Here is a 23,152-nt window from a genome sequence, read left to right as displayed (position 1 = left end):
CCCTGTTCCCTGGAACAAGTTGGGTTAACTCTCTCTTGTTTAACACATATAAACGCAGCCTCAATAGTGAAATATCGTGGGAAAACGCGATCTGATACAACACTTAAAGACTCCTACAATATACGTTCTTTGAAGATTCTATTGTTGTATTATGTCCCTGTTCTATTCGGTCTTTGTAGCCTATCATTTAACATTTCATATCCTCATATATAGATTTAGGGACTGTAGTCTTTTCCACATTCCAATTTCCATGAAGATACTTTGGACTTTGTAATTTACCATCCATCAATTTAGGTCCCCATACATACTTTTAGATATTAGGATATAACTTGGCAGATACTTTGATATGAGGCTTCTTTTACTCGATTCAAGTATCTACAATGAGGACTTTTTTCAAAATCTGTATATCTGAATTTTTGATTCACTATAAATTATAAAACCAGAACATATTTGAAGTTCCTTTGCAGACGGTTGTTATATTTGTTTTTATTATATCGTACTCTTTGGCGATGTAACTTATGGCCTTCGACCATAACATAGTCTTTTTGCTTTCTTCATTACATCGTGACGGCTATTGTGCGATTGATGTCATAACGTTCCAGAAGTTCATAGATATGTCCCGTTTAGACGCTAGCCGGCCCTTTTAAATGCCTGTCTCCTCATTATAATCTGGGATTGACTTCCATACGGCTGCTCGTTTTAAGCTGCGACACACACGTGAGTCATCGGTAGTAGGGTGTTTTTGCCTATATTTCCATTGTCGCTTTTTCATTAGGTTGAACTATTTGGCCTTTCTTTGTTTAAGGCTTCTAATCCGCATAAGCCGCATGGTATGGCGTGAGGTTATACGCACTGGCTATTAAGCCCTTTCCACGTGACAGGGCGATTTAACGATATATTCATATATCACTAGCGGCACGCATTATACACGGGCATTAGTCAATGCGCATGTGGCATCTGAAACTTTAAAGCGCACTAGGATGGCTAAGCACTTAACAACTTCGAAAAGCAATAGATTTATTCCGTAGGTATACCAGCCACTCTCGTTTTAATCAACCAGTCCCTCTATTTATGTAATTAATTTGAGATCATTAATTTAATCACTCCTTTTGATTAATTATGAGGTTTTATCTTCCTTGAGACTCCTAATTAGCTTATGCCGCATGAAGGTGCATTGTTCTATTCTTTCAAGCTTACCAGTATAAACAAGCGCTCTGAAGTTAGTTCCTTGTTTAAGGTCTACACATATACATAAAATATACGTTTTTCTATGGTTGATTTTTTGTTTTTATACATATTTTCTGCAGTGGTTATCCTCTGCCATACCTGTGAGATGTTGTCCCGCGTTTGAAAACTACAATTATATATAACTACAATTTTGTATACAGTTATTGGGAAATTTAAATACAGCAAGGTAAATACTTATATATTAGATTTAACCTGTTAGCATATTTCTATATATTTTTTCTTACAGCAGTATAATGTGATGCTGTTTCTATTGTAGCTTCATAACTAAAGAATACGATCTACACACCATTTTGGTATTTTCCTTTTCTGGAGACTTGGGCTCAAGTACCAGTATTTTATTGATCAACTTATTCTACGATCATATGTTCTTTGGATGATCAATTTTTCAATCATTAAATCACAAATTTCTGTTTAGGAACTATATACAGGTTTCAGTATCCTAACTTTGGGCGATATTATTCACAGAAACTCTATTACAAGGAAGGCCCTGTCCAATCAGTACAGTGTTTATCAACTGTTTGCAAGTGGAGGTCATAATATTATCCAACAGATTAGATAAAAGTATCCAAGCATGGTTAGATTCACTTTCTGTATATATATGTTTTGAAACTGCCAATTCTTTTTGTCTTTTTTAGAATAGGTTACCCCTATACCGTAACTACTATGGCTCAAAACATCCATTTTGGTCCCACATATAGTATAGTCTGGGTAAGTTCCCCTTGTATTTTGTTGGATCCAGTTCCGTTACACCATTTAACGCTCTCATTCATCACAGGTCCTTGGTAATTCTGTATTAGGATCTTCTTGTCTCTAATTTCTAATTTTGATATACTCTTTCGGTGATAGTAGGGTCTATACTCCCACTATATAATTAGAAGTTTTATCTTGTTCACTTTTTCCTTGGCTGTTAATTTCTTTTTCTGAAATTGTCTTTCATCTGCATTTTCGTCTCCTTTTTCTATAAATCCGACACAGAGATTATGTTGTCAATTTTTATTATTGTATGCTATATAGCAACCAACAAAATATGTTTGGTATTAAGACTCAGTGTACAATTATGTTTGTATTATGTTTATTGTATTGTTTGGTTAGGAATTTCTGTGGCTGTCCGGAAGAAGGCGCTTAGCATGCCGAAACGTGTATAGAAAATAAGAATTTTCCACCATTGAACCACGATGTTTCAATATGAAACCAACTTTTATATTTATGTTTGGTTTTTGTATTAATGTTTGAAACATTTCTATTGAATTGTTTTACATATGCTTGTGTAGTATATATTTTTCTGTGTTGTTTTGATGATTACAGTATGTCTTATTTGTCTTATAGGCCTCAGATATTTTATGTCTGACACTAGTAATTTTTTATCATGAATTTGTATTAATAAAATGAAGTGTTTTAACTTAAATGCAGAGTACACTGAGTCTATGTTAATATCAAGTTGCTTGTTGTAGGTGTACATATAAAATATGACCTATTATTTGCCTAGGGTTGCTCTTTTCTCAAATGCTGCACGAAAGGTAGACATTTGGCAGGTATTCTTAATTAAAATACAGTTCTATGGGTCAAAGTGAAAGATTATGAAATGATGCATGTATCTGAAAGAGACACGTTAGTATTAGATTCCTTACCTTAGAATATCTCCAGGCGTCAGACTGGATCCGGAAACTTTTGCGTAGCAGTACCCTTGCGCGTCGGTAGGCGTCGTCTGCGGCTCCGCGTCCGTCGTCGGCGTCGTGGGGCCGTGATGACGTCGTCAGAGTACTTAGACGCCGCCTCCGCGTGCTGACGTCAGTTCTTCTTTTTTCCGCGCCAGCAAGCGCAGATCTGGAAAAAGCAGTAACCCTAGTCAATTTTTGACTAACTTTTTTGATCATTTTTGATTGTTCTCGAAGTCTTTCGACTCCGAACGGTGCCGTAGGGATGCCCGGCTTTAAGCATTGCGATGATTGCGACCGCCTGATGTCGGTCACGGATCCTCACCGTGTGTGTTTATCTTGTCTAGGCGTCGACCACGACGACAAGGCCTGCTCCGACTGCCGGGCCCTCTCTTCGAAAGCCAGGCGGGAGCGGTCCCGCAGGCGACTCAAACTCCGGCAGTCGGTCCCGCGCCGCGAGAGGTCCCGATCCCATGGGAGGTCGAGGGACAGGTCGCGGGCTCGGAGCCACCACAGTTCCAAGAGTAGGCCGCACTCCTCCGGGTCGAAGTCGTCGTCAGGTAAGAGGCACAAGAAGTCCAAGCGGCGTCATCGCTCTTCGGACTCCCCCCGACGCTCGCGCGATGCGGCCGGGGGTTCGGGTGACACCACCCACGCGGCTCCGTCGGAGTCGCGGGCGCCGCGTGCAGCTCCACACCCTCCGGTCCCTGGGCTGAACGCGTCGCAGGAGGAGATCGAGCGCTTCCTCATGGCCATGAGGAAACTCACTCCTCCAACGGGCTCCGCGGCGCCTTCGGGCCCAGCGGACCCGTCTGGGACCCCTAGCGGGTCGGCGGCTCCGGCCCCGACGCCGTCAGGTGCTCCGGCCCTGACGCCGCCGACGCCTTCGGGCCCGGCGCCGCAGGTTCCCACTATCCCGACGCCGAGGGGTTCAGTTGTTCCGACGCGGCTGGACCTCCTTCGGGATCTGGTTCGTCGCCGGTGGACCTTACGACCTCCCCGGCGTCGGACCCTCAGGTGTCGCATACGGCGCCGACCTCGGGCGGCGCCGTCCCCGGTTCCACCTTCGTTCCTGTTCAGCCGTCGGGACGGCCCCGATGGGCGCCGCTCCAGACGTCGTTTGGTGAGTTTCACTTTTATTAACAGGCCCCATTAGTTGAGAACCCTGAGTTTCAGGAGATGGGTGATGAAGAGGACTGGGAGGGGTCTGAGGACCCTCTGACCAGAGGGTGTCAGTCTCATGAGGACTGGACAGGAGACCTTGGGGAGGCCAGTGGCCTGGACACCTCTCCAGAAACTGGTTTTGTCTCCCCTCCTACCGTGGCTTCGGAGGAGGGGGCAACCTATAGTGTGGTGCTGATGAGGGCTGCCAAGGCCTTGGGCCTTGAGCTCCCCGTCGCGGCCGTGAGGACTAATCTCCTCACTGAGGTCCTTAAACCGCAGTCAAGCTCGGCCGAGCCTCTGCTGCCCTTTAATGAGGCCTTGACTGACGTTCTTCTGGGCACTTGGTCCAAGCCTGCTACGGGTTCGCCCGTAGATAGGAACGTGGCCAGACGCCACCGCCCAGCCCCGGGCGACCCATGTTTCCTGTCCACCCACCCCACCCCCGAGAGCCTGGTCATCCAGGCCTCCAATTCCCAGACCGCATTCCCGTCCGCCCCGCCGGACAGGGAATCAAAGAGGTATGAGCAGTATGGAAAGAAGATATTCTCATCCCTTAGTTTGAGTCTGCGGTCTTCCAGCGCCGCATGCCTCTTGGGCCGTTACACCCACTCCCTGTGGGATACGGTCGCGGAAGTGCTGCCAGAGTGTCCGTTGGAGGTACGGTCCAAACTCGGCCAAGCCCTTGTGGAGGGCCGGGACGCAGCCAAGTATTCCATTAGGTGTGGGCTGGATACCACCGACTCGCTAGGCAGAGCGATGGCAACGACGGTGGCAGTCAGATGCCACACCTGGCTGAGGTCCGCCAACTTTTCGGCAGATGTCCAGAACACACTCATGGACATGCCGTTCGATGGCCGTCGCCTCTTTGGCGACAAAGCAGACCATGCGCTCGAGCGCTTTAAGGACTCCAGGGCTACGGCCACGTCCTTGGGCCTCTCGGCCCCGCGCCAGCAATCGGCTGCTTATCACTCCTTTCGTGGCCACGGAAGGGGTGCACCCACACGTGCCGCTAGCCACGCTCCGCAGGGCAATACCCAACGCGGTGGCGGCCGTGGTAACCGCCGTCCGGGCGGTAGGGGTCAACGGTGAGGTCAGTCCACGCCTTCCCCCGCAGCATCCGCCTCCAAACCCTCCTAGTCCGTGCTTTCAGGCCCATGTGACGCCAGTGGGGGGCAGGGTTCGCCATCACCACCTCCACTGGCGCACTGTCACTTCGGACAGGTGGGTGCTGCAAATCGTCCGAAGGGGCTACTCCCTCCCCTTCGAGGCGACTCCTCCAGCCATGCCACCGCAGAACCACCGTGTATCGGGGGATCATTTGCGACTTTTGCAGGAGGAAGTTACGGCCCTCTTGGCCAAGGGGGCCATCGAGCGCGTTCCTGGGCCAGAAGTAGAGTGTGGTTGCTACTCCCACTACTTTCTGGTACCCAAGAAGGGCAAGGGGGGCCTACGTCCTATCTTGGATCTACGGAACGTCAACGGCTTCCTCCGGAAGGAGAAGTTCAAGATGCTGACACTGGCTCAGGTCTTAGCTGCCCTGGACCCAGGAGACTGGATGGTAGCGTTGGACTTGCAGGACGCTTATTTCCACATCCCCGTCCTGCCGGCCCACCGGCGCTACCTGCGGTTCACGGTTGGCCACGAGCACTTTCAGTTTACCGTGCTCCCCTTCGGCCTTACCAGCGCCCCACGGGTGTTCACAAAGGTGATGGCGGTGGTCGCAGCTCATCTGCGCAGGTTAGGGGTTTCAGTCTTCCCCTACCTCGACGACTGGTTGTTGAAGGCGGGCTCGCCCCAGACAGTCGTCAGCCACCTCCAGACTACGGCAGATCTCCTGCACCAGCTGGGGTTCTCCATCAATGTGCCAAAGTCACACCTGTGTCCCTCTCAGAAGCTCCTCTTCATCGGAGCGGTTCTGGACTCGGCGCAGTTTCGGGTTTATCCACCCGAACAGCGGGTCCGGGATATTCAGGCTCTGATTCCCATCTTTCAGCCGTTATCCCGGGTCTCGGTCAGGTTGACGCTGCGGCTTCTGGGGCTGATGGCCTCCTGCATCCTTCTGGTGCATCACGCCAGGTGGCGGATGCGGGCTCTGCAGTGGGACCTGAAGTTTCAGTGGGCCCAGCATCAGGGCAACCTGTCCGACCACGTCCTGATCTCGGAGGGCACTGCGAGACAGCTGCAGTGGTGGCTCACGGACCGCGATTGGGTCAGCGGCAGATCCCTCTCCCTTCCCCAACCGGAGCACGTAGTTGTGACGGACGCGTCTCTCCAGGGCTGGGGAGGCCACATGGGAGAGGCGGAGATCAGAGGCCTCTGGTCTCCGGCGGAGGACCGGTCCACATCAACCTGTTGGAGTTACGGGCGATTCGTCTAGCACTGAAGTCATTCCTCCCCTCTGTCCGGGGGAGTGTAGTGCAGGTGTTCACGGACAACACCACCGCCATGTGGTACTGCAACAAACAGGGCGGGGTGGGGTCGTGGACCCTTTGCCAGGAGGCTCTGCGCCTCTGGCAGTGGCTGGAACGCCAGGGCGTGACCCTGGTGGCTCAACACCTGGCAGGTTCTCTGAACGCCAGGGCGGACGAGCTCAGCCGTCGGTGCATGATGGATCACGAATGGCGTCTGAACTCGGACGTGGCGCAAGGCCTCTTTCAGCAATGGGGAGAGCCTTGGTTAGATCTATTCGCCACCGAAGAGAACGCGCAATGTCATCAGTTCTGCGCGTTGGAATTTCCAAGGCGGCACTCGCTCGGAGACGCTTTTCGTCGCGAGTGGAGTTGCGGTCTGTTGTACGCCTTTCCGCCTATACCACTTCTGCCCAGAGTGCTGAAGAAGATCAAGCGCGACCGGGCCCAAGTCATCCTTGTCGCTCCGGACTGGGCGAGAAGGTACTGGTATCCAGAGCTACTCAGTCTGTCAGTCGGTCCCCCGGTTCGTCTGCCTCTTCAGGAGGACCTTCTGTCGCAGCAGCAGGGGACGGTCCTCCACCCGAACCTGTCCAGTCTCCACCTCCATGCTTGGAGATTGAGCGGCGACAGTTGAGGCCATTTGACTTGCCTCCTGAAGTCTGTAACGTCATTCTGGCAGCCAGGCGTCCCTCCACAAAGTCGGTATACGCCTGCAGGTGGAACAGATTTGTGGCATGGTGCACAGCAAAGGCTGTGGATCCTCTTGCTGCCCCTCTTTCTGAGGTTCTTCTCTTCCTTCTTTCTCTTGCCCAGCAGGGCTCTGCTCTGGGCACTATCAAGGGCTACCTTTCTGCCCTTTCAGCCTTTCTCAGGCTGCCTGATCAGCCTTCTTTGTTCAAGTCCCCTATTGTAAATAGATTTCTTAAGGGCATCACACACACGTTTCCTCCTGTTCCGTTTGTGATGCCTCAGTGGGACTTGAACCTGGTTCTTACATTTCTGATGTGCGCTCCCTTTGAGCCACTTCACAACTGTCCTCTTCGCCTTCTGACTTTGAAGACTGCTTTCCTGGTTGCCATCACCTCTGCCAGGAGAGTGAGTGAGCTCCAGGCTCTTTCTTGTACTCCACCTTTCCTTTCTGTCCATCCGGACAAAGTGGTGCTCCGTACCAAACCTTCTTTCCTGCCCAAGGTTGTCACGGCCTTCCACATCGGGCAGTCTATCACCTTGCCAACCTTCTTTCCGCCACCGCATCCCTCTAAAGAGGAAGAGCGGCTCCATCGTCTGGACCCAAAACGTGCGCTCTCATTTTATTTGGATCGCACACGCCAGTTCCGGGTGGATGACCAACTCTTTGTTGGTTACGTGGGCGCTAAGAAGGGGAAAGCGGTACATAAGAGGACCATCTCCCGGTGGATCATCTTGTGTATCCAGGCATGCTACTCCCTGGCTAGGAAGGAGCCCCCTGCTGGATTACGGGCTCATTCTACCCGAGCCACGGCGACTACCACTGCCCTGGGCAGGGGTGTGCCCTTACAAGACATCTGTCAGGCAGCTACGTGGGCTTCGCTGCACACGTTTGCAAGACACTACTGCCTGGACAGCCAAGTCCGGAGGGATGGCTTCTTTGGCCGTTCCGTCCTCCAGGACTTTCTGGTGTGATTATTGGTTCGCAGACCCACCACCGGGGTTGGTATTGCTGGGGTATCTATTCTAAGGTAAGGAATCTAATACTAACGTGTCTCTTTCAGATGCACAAGTTACTACTTGTGTAACGATATATCTGTAAGAGACATTAGTTAGTATTAGATTCCTTACCGACCCACCCATCCTCCCCGTTCTGCGAACCAATATCTAGGGTTAGGGTTGTCCCCTTTCAGGGCCCTAGTTTCAATGGCACCAGTGTTGGTTTTTAACATGGCTCTTTGTTTCTGGCGCGGAAAAGCTGTGTCTAAGAACTGACGTCAGCACGCGGAGGCGGCGTCTAAGTACTCCGACGACGTCATCACGGCGCCCACGACGCCGACGACGGACGCGGAGCCGCAGACGACGCTTACCGACGCGCAAGGGTACTGCTACGCAAAAGTTTCCGGATCCAGTCTGACGCCTGGGGATATTCTAAGGTAAGGAATCTAATACTAACTAATGTCTCTTACAGATATATCCTTACACAAGTAGTAACTTGTGCGTTACTGATGTTTTGCTTAGAGTCTGACAATATATCTCCCTCACATTATAAAGTTCATGAATTTATTTCCACTAAATCAACTAATGGACTATTTGAACACATTCTCTTGTTTTATATTTGCACTAGCATAGTATGTTCTTTCTCTTAATTGTATGTTTGCATGAAGAAAGCAAACAGTACTATTTTCTCTGGCAGTCATTGACCACGAATACCACAAATATCTCATCATTCTCCTTCCAGACTTTGAAGGCCTGGGCTACGCATGCTCTTCTGTGTCGTTAGAAAGCATCATGTTGTCTGCAAATTCCTGAGAATTCAGTCTTATTGCCCTATTATAGACCAATGTGTTTTGCACCAGTCTGTTTCCGGCAGCTCTTCTTTGCAGTATCAACATTCACAGGTGATCCCCTTTAATACTGTTTACCTTTCTCCCACTCAGTGTGCCAAGGTTTTTTGACTTTCTTTGGAAATATTACTTTCCCCGTAATTGCCACTCTTTCCTGCTTTATGGAGACATGCTGAAATACCTATTTCATGAAAGTGAAGTGTGTTCTATAGTGTATGTGCTTTGGAAACATTGAAGATGTTATCTATGGAGATGCCCAGCTCTGCCAATATCTGCTGTTATACTTTTAATGACTTGCATCCCTGAATAACTTGTCCACCTTATGTTGTTACTGTCAATTACATTTTGAGCACTTTCAACCTGGCTTACAAAACTCAGTACGCTCACCAAGGTTCTGTTTTGCTTGCCACAGAACACCTTCATTACTTACAAGTACTACTGAGTTCTACTTTTCCTCTTCAAAGCCCTTAACTTGTGAGGATACCCACGTTTGGAAATAGACACTTTGCCAAAAATATAGTGGCCACTCAGACCTGTAAATGCTTTTAGCCACCAAGCTGGCATGAAAGACTTAAGTTCAGGGATGCGATTAACAACATTATAGGAACCCTAATGCTCATGAATTCTTCCTGCGCTCACAGAAACTGTAGAGGGAATCTGCATGGAACAGGCTACTATGAGGCAGTGATCATTAATGAAAGGAAAGATTAGAGAAGTGTTGATGAATATGTGTTTGGAGGTAAATTGTTAAATTTTCCCTTAGTCATTGGGTTGTGATCTGTGCATGCAAGAATTCCATCACTTACTTAGGGAAACCGATACAGTAATGCAGTTTTTTCCAGTTAACCTGCCACCTAGAGTAATTTAGTGGCACGTAAATTGGATAAATTACTCATCAGTCCTGTTTGGGATTTTACAGGACTTTACACTGTTCCCATAATGACTTGGATGAGGAAGAGGGTTGAAGGGGTATTGAACAATGAAAATTTGGCAGTGGCCTGTAGGCAGAAGTGTTGAAGTTGGGTACTGATAAATAGTAATCTACTGTACCCTTTCTGTTGTGCAAGACCTGAAATATTCAAGCATTTCACCCCAGGCAAAGTGTAGAAATGGTGAATAGTTTACCACTGTTAGACCTCTTTTTCCTGGCCAAGCAATAATTGTTGAACCATTCCAGTCACAGCACCCAATTTGGTTCTTAGCATATGGGCAGCAATCCGTTTGTTATGCTAGAATGAGCACAGTGAATGAAGCAATCAGGAGGAATAACCAGCTCTTGCTGCACCCAAATGACCCTGTGCTTGAGAAATATTCTCACTGTGTCTTCGTCTTCTTCATCGCCAGCAATGAAATGGATGCGTCTCGCCGATGAATCTCAGTATGGCGACGATGGACACGTACTGATGGACTATTTGCTATCTGTGTGAGAGGTAGGCACGGCAAGACAAATGGGAGGGGCATTGTATGGCATGACCAAAAGTCATGTGATGGTCTTGAAACAATAAGTGCTTTGTGCCACACAGTGTTTCTCACTGATATTAAAGCAAAGATATGCTTGGAAAGGAAAAAGGGGTACTCACTATTAGTGATAGTGGCTGATGTAAGGACTAGGAACTGTCAGCTTCCAATTTAAATTTACTACACTTGAGAGGCAGATTAAAAAGAAACGTTAAAATGCAGTTTCACAGAATATAAATCCTTGTATAGATCATGGGAGAGAAGCTGATCTCTCACAGTAGAAACTATCTAGGTGGTGGAAACTTAACTAGAAAATATTGTATGTTTTTCAGAAAAGCTAAAAACTCAGAAGATTATATTTCTAATTGGTGGTCCTGGTGCTGGAAAAGACATACAGTGCGAGAAGCTTGTGGCGAAATATGGCTTTACCCATCTATCCATGGGGGACCTTCTGCGGGTGGAAGCCAGCTTCCCCACCTCCAGGGGCCGGCAGATCAGGGACATCATGCAGAGGGGAGACATTGTACCTCTGGTGAGTATATGTGTGTAGACTGCTCCAACTCTGCAGTGGAGGGCAGTAACACTGATAGATTTTGTGGAGCACACAGAGAGGGTCTGATAAGATTATTATTTCTAAGAGAGTGTGATTGATTGAACTATAGAAATAGGGCATGCTTAGACTAATAGCACAGAGAGAGGTTGGGAAGCACACGTTTCAAGAGGCTATTCAAAATGAGAGATCTTCAGAAACAGAGTGGCAGAGTCTAATATTATAATTTGCCAGAGAGAGGATGTGAAGTCCATAGAAGGATTTTGTGTTCTTATTATACCAGAGAAACTGTGTGAATTAGATTGTAGTGTTGAAATTACTCCTGGTAGTGAATATGGAGTATGTGGATGGGTGTAAAGTGGTTGCCCCAGTATTGGAACTTTCATAGATTCCCATAGCTTGTATCATTCCCCGTCGTCGGACTGGGAGTCTCGGTAACACAAATAACATAGCAGTAGGTACAAAAGAGAAAGAAAAAAGGCCTAGGCCTCATTCCCTTTTATAGCATATCTGCCTCTTTTTGTGAAAGAGACCAAACTAAGCATCAGCCAATCAGAAGATCCTCACCCCATAGAACCCTCCTGAAGGAACCCCAGAGCCTCAGATTTTTTACCGCACGTTGTGCTTAGGGAGTCTCCTTTGAGCTCTGCTCATTTTCTTCTCTATTTGAGGATTTCTTCGACTTTTTTCTTCAGGATTGTTAGGTATTTCTTCTGAAATGTCTGACAAGGAGAGGAAAGCCCTTTCCAAGTCATGTTCCACCTGTGGCAAGAAGAGGCTGTATGTGGAGGACAGGCATAAGGACTGTATATATTGCCTGTATCCAGATCATAAGCCTGCGGACTGCAAGATCTGCCGCACCTTCTCTTCAAAGACCCTCCGGGACCGTGAGGGTCGCCTCCTCACTTGGCTCCAGAAATTGAAGTCCAGAAAAGACACGGTGTCAAGCGACAGTGAGGACTATTCTTCTGAAACATCATCCAGACGGTCAGTCAAAAGGGGTAGGGCTTCCCCTTCACCTTCAGTGGAGAGTCCAGTTAAGGCCTCAAAAAAGACCCCCCGTGAGTCTGAGGGCGAAAGTCCTATTAAATCTCCTCACCACAGTGTAAAGGAGAGGGAAGGACCATTTACGCCTTCAGCAGTAGTGGAGACTGCTGCAACTTTTAAGAAACCTTCTTCTCTGACATATGAGAAGTCAAAGAAAAGCTCCAAGTCGTCGGCGACGCAGCAGAAGGCTCCGTCGACGAAGGCGTCTAAATCTAAGGTGACGAAAGATATACCGTCGACCGGCTCGTCGATGGTACAGTCGGCGTCGACAGGATCGCCGACGACAGTGACGGCGACGAGGATGTCGACGGGGATATCGACCAAGGCAGCGGCGACGAGGATTTCGACGACGATGGTGGCGACGACGGTGTCGTCGGCGAGTGCTTCGACGACGACAACCATGACGACGCCGGGATTGTCAGCGGTCTCGTCGACGGCAGTGTCGACGACGCCCATCTCGTCGTCGACGGTGACTCTTCCGTTGACGACATCGACGCCGAGTTTACCTCGACGGAGAAAATTTATATTTCCTTGAATAGGATAACTCCGGACATAACGTCTCCAAGGAGGGTTACCCCCTTGCCTCTCGCTTTGTTACTGGAAGAGGAGGAAAAGGATTCTGATGAGGATGATCAGGACTCTTTTGGGTATGCTCACAGTCCCTCCCAACTGCTGGTAAAATGTCAGGAAACAGATTCTGAAGGCGAGTTTCTTCATGAATGTTCTTACCAACACTCTTATTAACATCAGGAGACCGCAGAACAGGAGATGGTGTCTGTTCCTTCCTTACTCTTGGCGGATCTCCATAGCATGCTGCAGGACTATAAGACCAGATTCTCTCAGGTTACGACTCAGGCTGCCTCTGTCTCGGCAGTTCAAGCTATACCTGCCCCCACGACTCGAATGATGGAATGATGGTTTCTCCATAGTTGCCAACCCAGGCGTTCTCTCAGCCACAAACACCTGCTCCAAATATACCTCCAGCACTACTGGATGTACAGGATGATTCCTCGGATGAGGATCAGAATATTGATAACAGACCTAATCAAGGCTTAGAGTGGGATGAGTATGTGAACCCAGATCCAGCGTTGCCTAGTCCAGACCCAGTGGATTCTCCCCCAGCGGACGTCTGGGGTTTCCATACGCTGATGGAGAGAGCATCTAGTTGGTTCAAGCTACCTATGCTTTCCGTACAGACGGAGTGTTTCCTCTATGACTTTAAAGAGCCCTATAGGAAGGTGACCCGATCTATACCCATTGTGGAGCATGTGTGGGATGAGGGTCTAAAGGCGATGAAAAACCCGGCTACGGTTATTCTGGTCCTACCACGCCTGGAAAAGAAATATAAAGCCCCTGAAGATGGTCCGGCGTCCTTGACTGGGCAGCCAAAACCGGACTGTGTGATATCGCAGGCGGCACAGAGGAAGTCTCACAACCCTTCGGCACCCCTTACAACTCCTCCTGATAAGGAGGGCAGGCGACTTGATAACGCAGGAAAAAGGTTCTCTTCAATGGCTAGTCTCCTGGTGCGAGCGGCAATGTTTTGGCGATACTGGGCAGGTATGATCGCAATTATGGTGTGACCTATCGCCTTATTTGGAACAACTTCCCCAGGAGGCCAGAGGTGAAGCCAATAAGATACTACAAGAAGGGGAAGCGACTTCGGCTGAGGTGATAGATTGTGCCATGGACATTGCCACTACGGCTTTTCGTTCATTGGCTGGGGCAGCAATTCTTTGTCGCCAAGGATGGCTCAGAGCGACGTGGTTCAGGCCGGAGGTCCAGAATAAGATCTTGGACCTCCCTTTTGATGGAGAGGCATTATTTGGAAAACACATTGATGATGCCCTCCAAGAAATAAAGAAGGATACAGAGACGGCTAGGTCTCTTGGCACACTTCAATACCGGAAAGCTCATTTCAGGGGTGCAAGAGGAAGGAGTACTACATCATACAGAGGCTCATACCAGCAAAAAGGATACTATCCATACGGATCAACGTAGCAATCGTACCGTCAGCCCTATCACCAAAAGCAAGGTCAAGCCTTGTCTTCCTCTAGATCGAATGCGAGAGGGAAGCAGAACCGTCAGGGTCGTGATACATCCAGCGGCAATAGCGGCGTTCTGGCTCTGCCTGCTGTACCCACCTCCACGGCAACATCTGTGGGAGGCAGGGTATCTCAATACCTCCACAACTGGACACAGATAACATCAGAGCGTTGGGTGCTCAACATCATTCCAAAGGGCCATATTTTGGTGTTTACACAAATTCCACCTTCCAAGCCCCCTGCTGCCATTCCTTCGAAACGTCTGCGTCTCCTGCAGCTCGAAGTTCATCAGATGCTCCTCAAAGGAGCTGTGGAGCTAGTCCCCTTATCTCAAAGAGGGGAAGGATTTTATTCCAGGTTCTTCCTGGTAAAAAAGACGCTGGAGAAATGGCGCCCTATTTTAGATCTCAGGGAGCTAAACACCTATCTAATTTCCCAATCCTTTTGGATGGTTTCACTTCAGGATATCTTGCGTCTCATCAATCCAGGGGATTTCATGGCCACTCTCGATCTCGAAGATGCGTATTTTCACATACCCATTTACCCAGCGCACAGGAGGTTTCTTCGGTTTACAGTAGCCAAGAGCCACTTTCAATTCAGGGTTTTGCCCTTCGGACTTCGCTCTGCCCCAAGGATCTTTACCAAGGTGCTGGCACCGGTGGCAGCTTTCCTACGGAAACCTCATTTTCAGGTCTTCCCATACCTGGACGACTGGTTGCTGAAGGCCCCGTCCAGGAAGGCTGCAAGGGAAGCAGTCAGCGCATGTACGAACCTATTCCAGAATTTGGGTCTTACTCTCAACAAAGAGAAATCATCTCTGATTCCGTCCAGGACGGCGCGTTTCCTGGGGGCAATCTTGGACACAACTCTCAACAAGGCCTTTCCATCCCTAGAAAGGCAGGAAAAACTGCAATCCATGGCGCTGTTATTGAGAAAAAGAAAGTGTCTTTCAGTACGCCGTTACAAATCACTTCTGGGAGTGATCTCTTCATGCATTTCTCTGATACCTCATTGCAGATTGCAAATGCAATCTCTTCAGGAACAGCTAGACAAACAATGGAGGCAAGTTCACGGCTCATTCGACGACAAGGTGATGATTACTGTGGCAATGAAAATAGCAGCCTTGTGGTGGACGAAGCAAAAAAACCTTTCCCAAGGTCTATCCTTCGTAAGCAATCTGGCTCCTCAAGTGGTGACGACGGATGCTTCACTGGACGGCTGGGGTGCGGTGCTTCTGGATCTTCATGTCAGCGGGCATTGGTTGCCCAGCACCATCTTTTTCACATCAACCGCCTAGAACTCAGGGCTATCAGGCTGGCACTACAGGCGTTTCTCCCGCAACTGCAGGGATCGGCGGTTCTCTTCCGCACGGACAACACCACGGCCATGCACTACATAAACAAGGAAGTGGGTACCAGACCTCTTCCGTTATCTCAAGAGGCCCAAAAGATTTTGGAATGGGCTATTCTTCACGGAATATCGCTGCAGGCAGAACATCTACCAGGAGTTCTAAAGGAAAAGGCGGACAGACTCAGCAGGCTGTCGTCAGTCAGCCACGAATGGGAACTGAACCAGACGGTCTTGGAGGAGATTTTTCAACCGTGGGGCAAACCCTCATTTAATCTATTTGCCACCCCGATCAACACGAAATGCCGGTTTTACGCAAGCAGGCTTCTCCATCGAGGATCATTAGGGAATGCACTTTCGATAGCTTGGTCAAGAGCATTTGTGTACGCCTTTCCCCCCATTCCAGTGATCCCGAGGCTTCTCAGGAAGATCAAAGCGGAACCGTGCAAGATGATCTTAATAGTTCCTGCTTGGCTGAGACAGTTCTGGTTCACGGAGCTTCACCTTCTGTCTCTGGTTCCTCCACTTCCTTTACGGGCGATTCCGGATCTTCTCACGATGTCCCACGGGCAGATTTGGCATCCAGATCCAGATTCATTACACCTGACTGCATGGTTCCTGAGCAGCAAGAATTCATAAACCTTCCCATCTCGAATGAATTAAGAGAAGTTCTGTCTCAAGCTAGAGCCCCTTCCACTAACAAAACTTACAGTTTGAAATGGAAAAGATTTTGCATTTGGTGCCGGAAGGAAAGTGTTGACCCTTTCTCTTCTCAGCCTCATCAACTTCTACCTTACCTCTTGTCCTTGGCTAAGACAGGATTGGCTCATTCATCCATAAAAGTTCACTTGGCAGCGATCTCTTGCTACAGACGCACTGCATCTGGACCTTCTCTCTGGTCATCCAGGATAATTAAACAGTTTCTCAAGGGCTTATTCCGAGTCTGTCCCCCGGTGAGGCCTCCGCCTCGCACTTGGCATTTGAATTTGGTTCTCTCACAGCTCATGTAAAATCCCTTCGAACTGATTCATCGGGCAGACATGACATTTCTTTCTTGGAAATTGGCTCTTCTTCTTGCCCTCACATCGGCAAGACGCATTGGGGAATTGCAGGCTCTCACAATACAGGAACCTTTTCTCCAGTTCAAAAGAAATACTGTGATTTTAAAAACTAATCCGAGGTTCATTTGAAAAGTGCCTTCAGACTTTCACCTAAATGAACCTGTGATTCTCAAATCTTTCTTTCCTCACCCTTCCACACCAGCAGAGAGGTCACTCCATTCTCTGGATGTGCAGCGGTGCTTGAAATTTTATTTGGATCGCATCAAAGGGTTTCGTAAATCTTCTCAATTATTCATCGCTTCTGGTGGTCTGCGTAAGGGCCTTCCACTATCAAAGCAGAGTATTGCAAGATGGATCTCCAGTGCCATTCTATACTGCCACTCAACAGCGGGTAAGCCACTGGACAGCAGGATTAGAGCACACTCCACAAGATCCGTTGCTTCATCTACAGCTCTCTTCGCGGGAGTTCACATCAGAGACATTTGCAGAGCTACGACTTGGAGCAGCATGCACACCTTTACGAAGCATTACTGCCTGGAATCCTTGACACAGGAAGACACAGCTGTGGGCCAGGCAGGCCTGAGGAACCTCTTCCACTAATTGGTGAGCTTTCCCTACTATCTCTCCTTCCTATTGTTGCACATTTTGTATTTACTGTTAGTACAGATTGTTATTCTATCTATGGTTTATTTCTTCTCCTATGAGAGTACAGATACTTACATGACTCTATATTTATGTCACAAAATGTGCTTTATTGCTTACTGCTAGCTACTCTTATACAAGCTATGAGAATCTATGAAAGTTCCAATACTGGGGCAAGAAAACAAGTTACTTACCTGTAACTTTGGTTCCCCAGTATTAGTAACTTTCATAGATTCCCATGCGCCCACCCTCCTTCCCGGGGAAAGCTCAGCTCAGCACAACGGCTACGAAAATCTGAGGCTCTGGGGTTCCTTCAGGAGCGGTTCTATGGGGTGAGGCTCTTCTGATTGGCTGATGCGTAGTTTTCGTCTCTTTTACAAAAAGAGGCGGATATGCTACAAAAGGGAATGAGGCCTAGGCCTTTTTTCTTTCTCTCTTGTACCTACTGCTATGTTATTTTTGTTACCGAGACTCCCATTCCGACGACGGGGAATGATACAAGCTATGGGAATCTATGAAAGGTACCAATACTTGGGAACCAAAGTTACAGGTAAGTATCTTGTTTTCTTTTAAGCCTATTGACAGGTGTGGAGCACACCGCAATAGGGCATCATATGACTGCTAACTGTAATAGGTAGTGAAGCATGTGGATGATATATTGTGCTTATTAACTCTTGGAGGATGTGTAAAGCACATACAAGTCTAAACCATGGATTTGGAAATCTTAGATAACCTAGATGTCACATGGATCAAATTCAAGGCTTCCTTCCATACCTGACCTTCTTAAAAATCTGCTTGCCCAGAGGCAAAAAGTAAATGCTATCCATCTGTTCCTCAGGGGCAAATAGCAAATACTTTCCATCTATCCCTCTTATAAATTGGAACCGTTTCAGTGTGCTGGATATATTTAAGCTTATGTAGTGAATAGAGGTCTGTGAATGCTGGAGGAGAAGCTGCATACATGTGTAAGGGTAAAAGCCCAGGCAAAATAGAAAACACAAAATCTGACAAAAACAGTAAGGTGGACACACCATAAAGAGAAACGGACTCAAGAAAAATTATTAAGTGATAACATAGAAAATTGAATTACATTTATAAAAATTGATATTGACATATTCCATAATACACATGATTTAAAAAAAGGGGATAAAAAAATCATTTTTCTAAAAAAACAATTCTGCAAAAGTATTCTACATCAATCACGGAAATATTGACACAATGATAATGTCCAAAATTAGTTGAGGTTGCTGATTCCTGTCGACGCGTTTCGACACACACTTTGTGTCTTCCTCAGGACAAATTCAGCAAAGATTCTAAAGTTTAAACAAAAAAGAGTCACAACATCTCCTTATGTCAGTCACAATAATTTCCTTAGTATTAAATTCAGTGGTGTTACCATCTGTTGTCAGACACATACATTTTTTTTATATATATATATATATATATATATATATATATAACATGATACATCGCTGGGGAAAAGAACACAGACAAATATATTCCTATATACAAATATACATCTATATAAATGTGTAACTAGAGCAGTCAATTATACAGGTGGGTATCTTATTTTTACTACACTTTTTTTAGGGCCAACAAAAGAAAGAAGGGAAGAAAAAACAGGATTGGAAGAGAAAAGAAAGAGAAAGGAAAGAAAAAAAGAAAGTGAGGGGGAGGGGGGAAAGGGAAGGGAAGAAGTGACGAAGAAAGCAAAGAAAAGACAACAAACAAAAGGAGGGCGGGTGAAAGGAGAGAGGGGTTTAAGGGGTGAGAAAGGAGTGGGAAGGGGGGGAATGGGGGGCTTTGGGGAAAAAAGAGAGAGAGAAAAAGGGGAAAGATTAGGAAAGAGAGAAGAGAAAATATAGAAAAACAGTAGAGAGAAAAAGAGAAAGAAAGATTAGGGGCCCGATGTAGGTCGGTCGGTAACGGCCGAAAATCGGTATTTTTGGCCGTTACCGACCGGTATTACAGAAATGGGATGTAGGGGCATGTGTAACTGATTCGGTAAAATTACCGATCGGTAAATTTACCGATCGGTATTTCTACCGAATCGGTAATTATGAGATGTAGGTGGGACTCTTCTGAGTCCCACAAGCCTTACAGAATCGGTATTTTAACATCAAATTCAATTTGATGTTAAAATACCGATTCCGGTGTGCATGCACATGTGTGCATGCACACCTATGCCATATGACAGGCAGACCTGCCCTTAGGGCAGGTATGCCTGCCACATGGCACCCGAGCCTCTTTTGGGGGTGCCAGAGGGTGTCAAAGTGACACCCCCTGCACCCTTGTGTAATTCGGTATTTACCGATTCGGTAAATACCGATTCGGTAATGCCCATTCATTCCTATGGGCTTCAAAGCCCATAGGAATGAATGGGCATTACCGGTCGGTATTTACCGAATCGGTAAATACAGATTTTTACCGATTCGGTAAAAGAAACATCTGGATGCTCCTACATGTCCCCTCTTCTTATTTACCGATTCTTAATTACCGAATCGGTAAAATTCGGTAATTAAGAATCGGTAAATAAGTCCTACCTACATCGGGCCCCTAGATCTGTGCTATTCTTTTTTACTTTATTAATTTTTTTTTATTTTTGGATCACAAATGTACAACAGTGCGCGATAATATGACCTATAAAAAGCACATGAAGGGTACTTCAAACCGTTTGGGTTTTATAAGAGAATTTTTGACAACGGGAAGGAAGCCTATCTTTTCGAAGATTATAAACAGAGTTATTTCTTAATTTTTAAAAACAGGTCTATATTACAGATTTAGCCTATAATCCTTACCTTTAGGGCTTTACAAAGAAAGGGAGGTTTCTGAAGTCAAAAGCGCTGTGGTGGTGTAGACTTCGTTTTAAATACTATAGAGAGATAGGTAACATATAATGAACCAAAGTTAGTCAGATTTAAAAGCGAATATTTTCCTAATCTCTCTTGTTGTTGGAGAAGCTGCATAAACAGTCTCATAAAACTACTTACCTCCATTTATTCCGAAAACTTTTGAGAAACGTCCCGATAAGAAGTCATCTTTTTATTTGTAGTCTTTTTAATATGTTGACAAATCAGTGCTTCGCTCTCTTTATTCTTTAGTAGTAGAAGGCCATTTTAAAATGGAATAAGCCTAATTTCCTATCTCACTTAACTACCACCTGCACCTACCAAAATCCTACCTCTCCAGAACTGTCTGTAACTGTATTGCCTTTTTCCGCAGCCCACTTATCGTAAGTAAGGAATTCAGGTGTGAATGAGGATTTTAGTCTTCACCTTTTCCAAGCACATCAAGTTTTTAAACAAAGGGCACCATTACGATGCCACCGTAACGTGATGCTGGCCGCCCGCCAGGGGTGTGGCGGTCTCGCTGTGCCGATTACGATGCGCCCACAACACTGGCAGGCGCAACACGCATATTTTACATTGCGGCGGGCGGTGCTGCAAGCAGCACCCGCCGCCATGTAAAAACTGCATGTAGTGCATTTACACTGTATGTGGTGCATTTGAATGCGCAACGTGACAGACACCGCGCGGTGCCTGCCACCTTGTGCATGCTAATGTCAGGGGTACCATGGTACCCCCCAAGTGCAACCACCCACCCACCCAACCTCCTGGGGGCTCGCAATGGGCCCTCAAATAAAAGCCTTTCCATGGCAGAGTCTCCGCCATGTAAAGGCAATTCACCACCATCATCCTAATACGGATGGTGGTGCCTGCAAGGCACCACCACCATATTGCTAGCCTTTTCAGCCAGGCAGAGTCTTCGCCATGGAAAGGCAATTCACCGCCATCATCCTAATATGGCAGGCACCGCCACCATATTGCTGGCCTTTTCCACCCTGTAGGCAATTGGGCGGATTGCCTCCGGCGGAAAACCGACAGACGGTCTTTCCGTCCGCCTGGGTCCCCCCCCCTGCCATCGTAATATGGCGGGGGGGAAATGTTAGGTGGGCGACGGAGAATTGCGGGCGGATCGCCACCATACGGGCGGTGGCCATCCTAATGGGCCCCAAAGTTTGTACATAATGAGGTGCCTGTGCCACACTAGCTCACATATCCTTAATAGTGGTTCTCTTCTTTCAACATAAACTCCCCACCTATTCCCAAATGGTCTAGGTTGACTTTACCCTCTTTTGACCACAACCCCCCTTCAAAATGTTGTGAACTGTCTGAAACCCCTTCTCTGTCCAGATGGCCAGCTACTGAACGTCGATTCCAGCTAAAATAATAATTAGCAATCGCTTAAAATTCTTCCTCACGATTGCAGGAAACAGATGACCCATCTACAGACATTTTCTCGAGAGGCATTCCTTGCATTCCAAATGGAGGACCATTTTCGGGGGCATCCCCAAGCCACGTACACTGTCTTCTCTCGGAACATGCACCAGTCCATGTTCGCCTCCGAGGCCTCTATTGTGGGCGAGTGCGCCGCCCCCCATCGCTGTACAATGTTTCTGTTTGCTATCATCAGGCCCAGTTTTACCCAGAGTATGTGCTTGCTGTTCAGGTCTGTGGACTCCCACACGTTCAAAAGACATCTCTTTGCTTCCGGCTGTATCGTGAGTGTGAGTACTTCACTCAGAATGTTTTGTATTTTGTGCCAGTATTGTTGAATGTGGTCACATTCCCATAGTATGTGCATGAAGGTTCCCTCCCGTCCGCACCGCCTCCTTCAGTCTCCCTCCTCTGCTCTACCCATTCGCACTAGACAGGGCCCTGTAATGTACACGCTATACAGGATTTTGAGTTGAACGAGTCTTAGTCTGGCTGAGATGGCCACTTCTCTTGGGGAGGCAACTGCGTCCCGCCACTTCTCGTCATCTAGCTCTAAGCCGTCTCTTTCCCACTTTTCTCTTGTCAGTTGGAGAGGGTCTGCAGTATTATTGATCAGTTGTTTGTTCGTTAGCAATATAGCCTTCGCTGGTAGATAGCCGTCAAGCAGTCTATCTTCAAGGGGTGAGGCTTCTGGGGGGGTGAATCCCTTCTGAATTTGTGTCTGTAGTGCATGATGCACCTGCAGGTATCAGAAGTATTCTGAGTTGGCTAAGTCGTATTCTTGTTGTAAAGAGTGAAACGATTTAATTTCGCCCTTCACCTATAAGTCCCCTATCTTGGAGATCCTAATCAGGTCTCATTTATCGAACCCCTTCGATGTCCACAGACTGCCCAGTGCCTCTGTATCCAATAGAGGAGTAGCCAGTGGAAGGTTCTGCTCCCACCCCAGGCCTCTAGTCGCGGCATGCCAGATTTGAACTGAGTGCTTAGTTGGCCCTGTCAGGGGAAACCACCAAGGCTTAGATTATAGTGCAGGATAATTGCGGCGTGGTTATGCGTATAGGTATTTGGCGCCTAAGGTTAGATTTACACTAAATCTGTGTTAGTCCTAGAATTTATTTCACGGTGCTCAAAGGAATGGAGAACCACTAAACTCCACAGGGCAAGAGAAAACTCTTGAAACACAATTTTTACTCCCAAGCACACGTTCGAATTTAGACAAAGTTTTCCCTTTTAAAAGCTCAACATATACAGAGATAAGATGATACAAATCAACAGTATTGCTTCCAATTTGATTATTTGTCTCGTTTTATTTGGATCTTTTCCAAAACAGCCAGCAACAGCCAATGCGTTTCGTCGCAACAGGTTGTACTCCTGCGACTTTCTCAAGGCTGTACAAAATAAACATACAAAATTGTGTTGTCTTTACTCGTACCGTCCAACTTTCTCAATTAGCATAAATACAAACATACAAATCTAGTAAGTGTCATGCTCAAAAAACAGACAAAGGGCATATCTTAGTGATGATCCTTATTGTTAAGCTCAAAGCATCATTTAGTTTCAAAACATATGTTAACAAATCGTAACATGAGATTCAAGATAACGTATAAGATGGAGAGAACGGAACTCAAAGGTCCCATTGGTTCGCGATATTTCAACCTTATCGCCCAAAGAGTAAAAAAGAAATTGGAAAGCGTGCTCAATATACAGAGA

General features: G+C 47.1%; 1 protein-coding gene across 3 annotated transcripts in view; it reads left to right on the top strand.

The window, feature by feature from the left end:
* LOC144827080 (adenylate kinase isoenzyme 1-like) overlaps window positions 1–23,152 on the top strand; it is a 555,995-nt gene that overhangs the window by 133,020 nt on the left and 399,823 nt on the right. Inside the window, exons 2-3 of one of the 3 annotated variants that reach the window (XM_078685535.1) lie at window positions 8,907–9,066; window positions 10,803–11,002. In XM_078685535.1, coding sequence (XP_078541661.1) covers window positions 9,009–9,066; window positions 10,803–11,002 — 258 coding nt within the window. In that variant the 5' untranslated portion in view covers window positions 8,907–9,008. Of the gene's footprint in view, window positions 1–8,906; window positions 9,067–10,802; window positions 11,003–23,152 lie in introns of those variants that run through there. The other 2 variants (XM_078685529.1, XM_078685541.1) reach the window with 2 other exon arrangements.

This window comes from Lissotriton helveticus, chromosome 1_1 (genome assembly GCF_964261635.1).
Source record: "Lissotriton helveticus chromosome 1_1, aLisHel1.1, whole genome shotgun sequence".
In the NCBI taxonomy this organism is placed as follows: domain Eukaryota; kingdom Metazoa; phylum Chordata; class Amphibia; order Caudata; family Salamandridae; genus Lissotriton; species Lissotriton helveticus.
The sequence above is the reverse complement of the archived record's forward strand: the minus strand, read 5'-3'. Positions and strand labels throughout refer to the sequence as shown.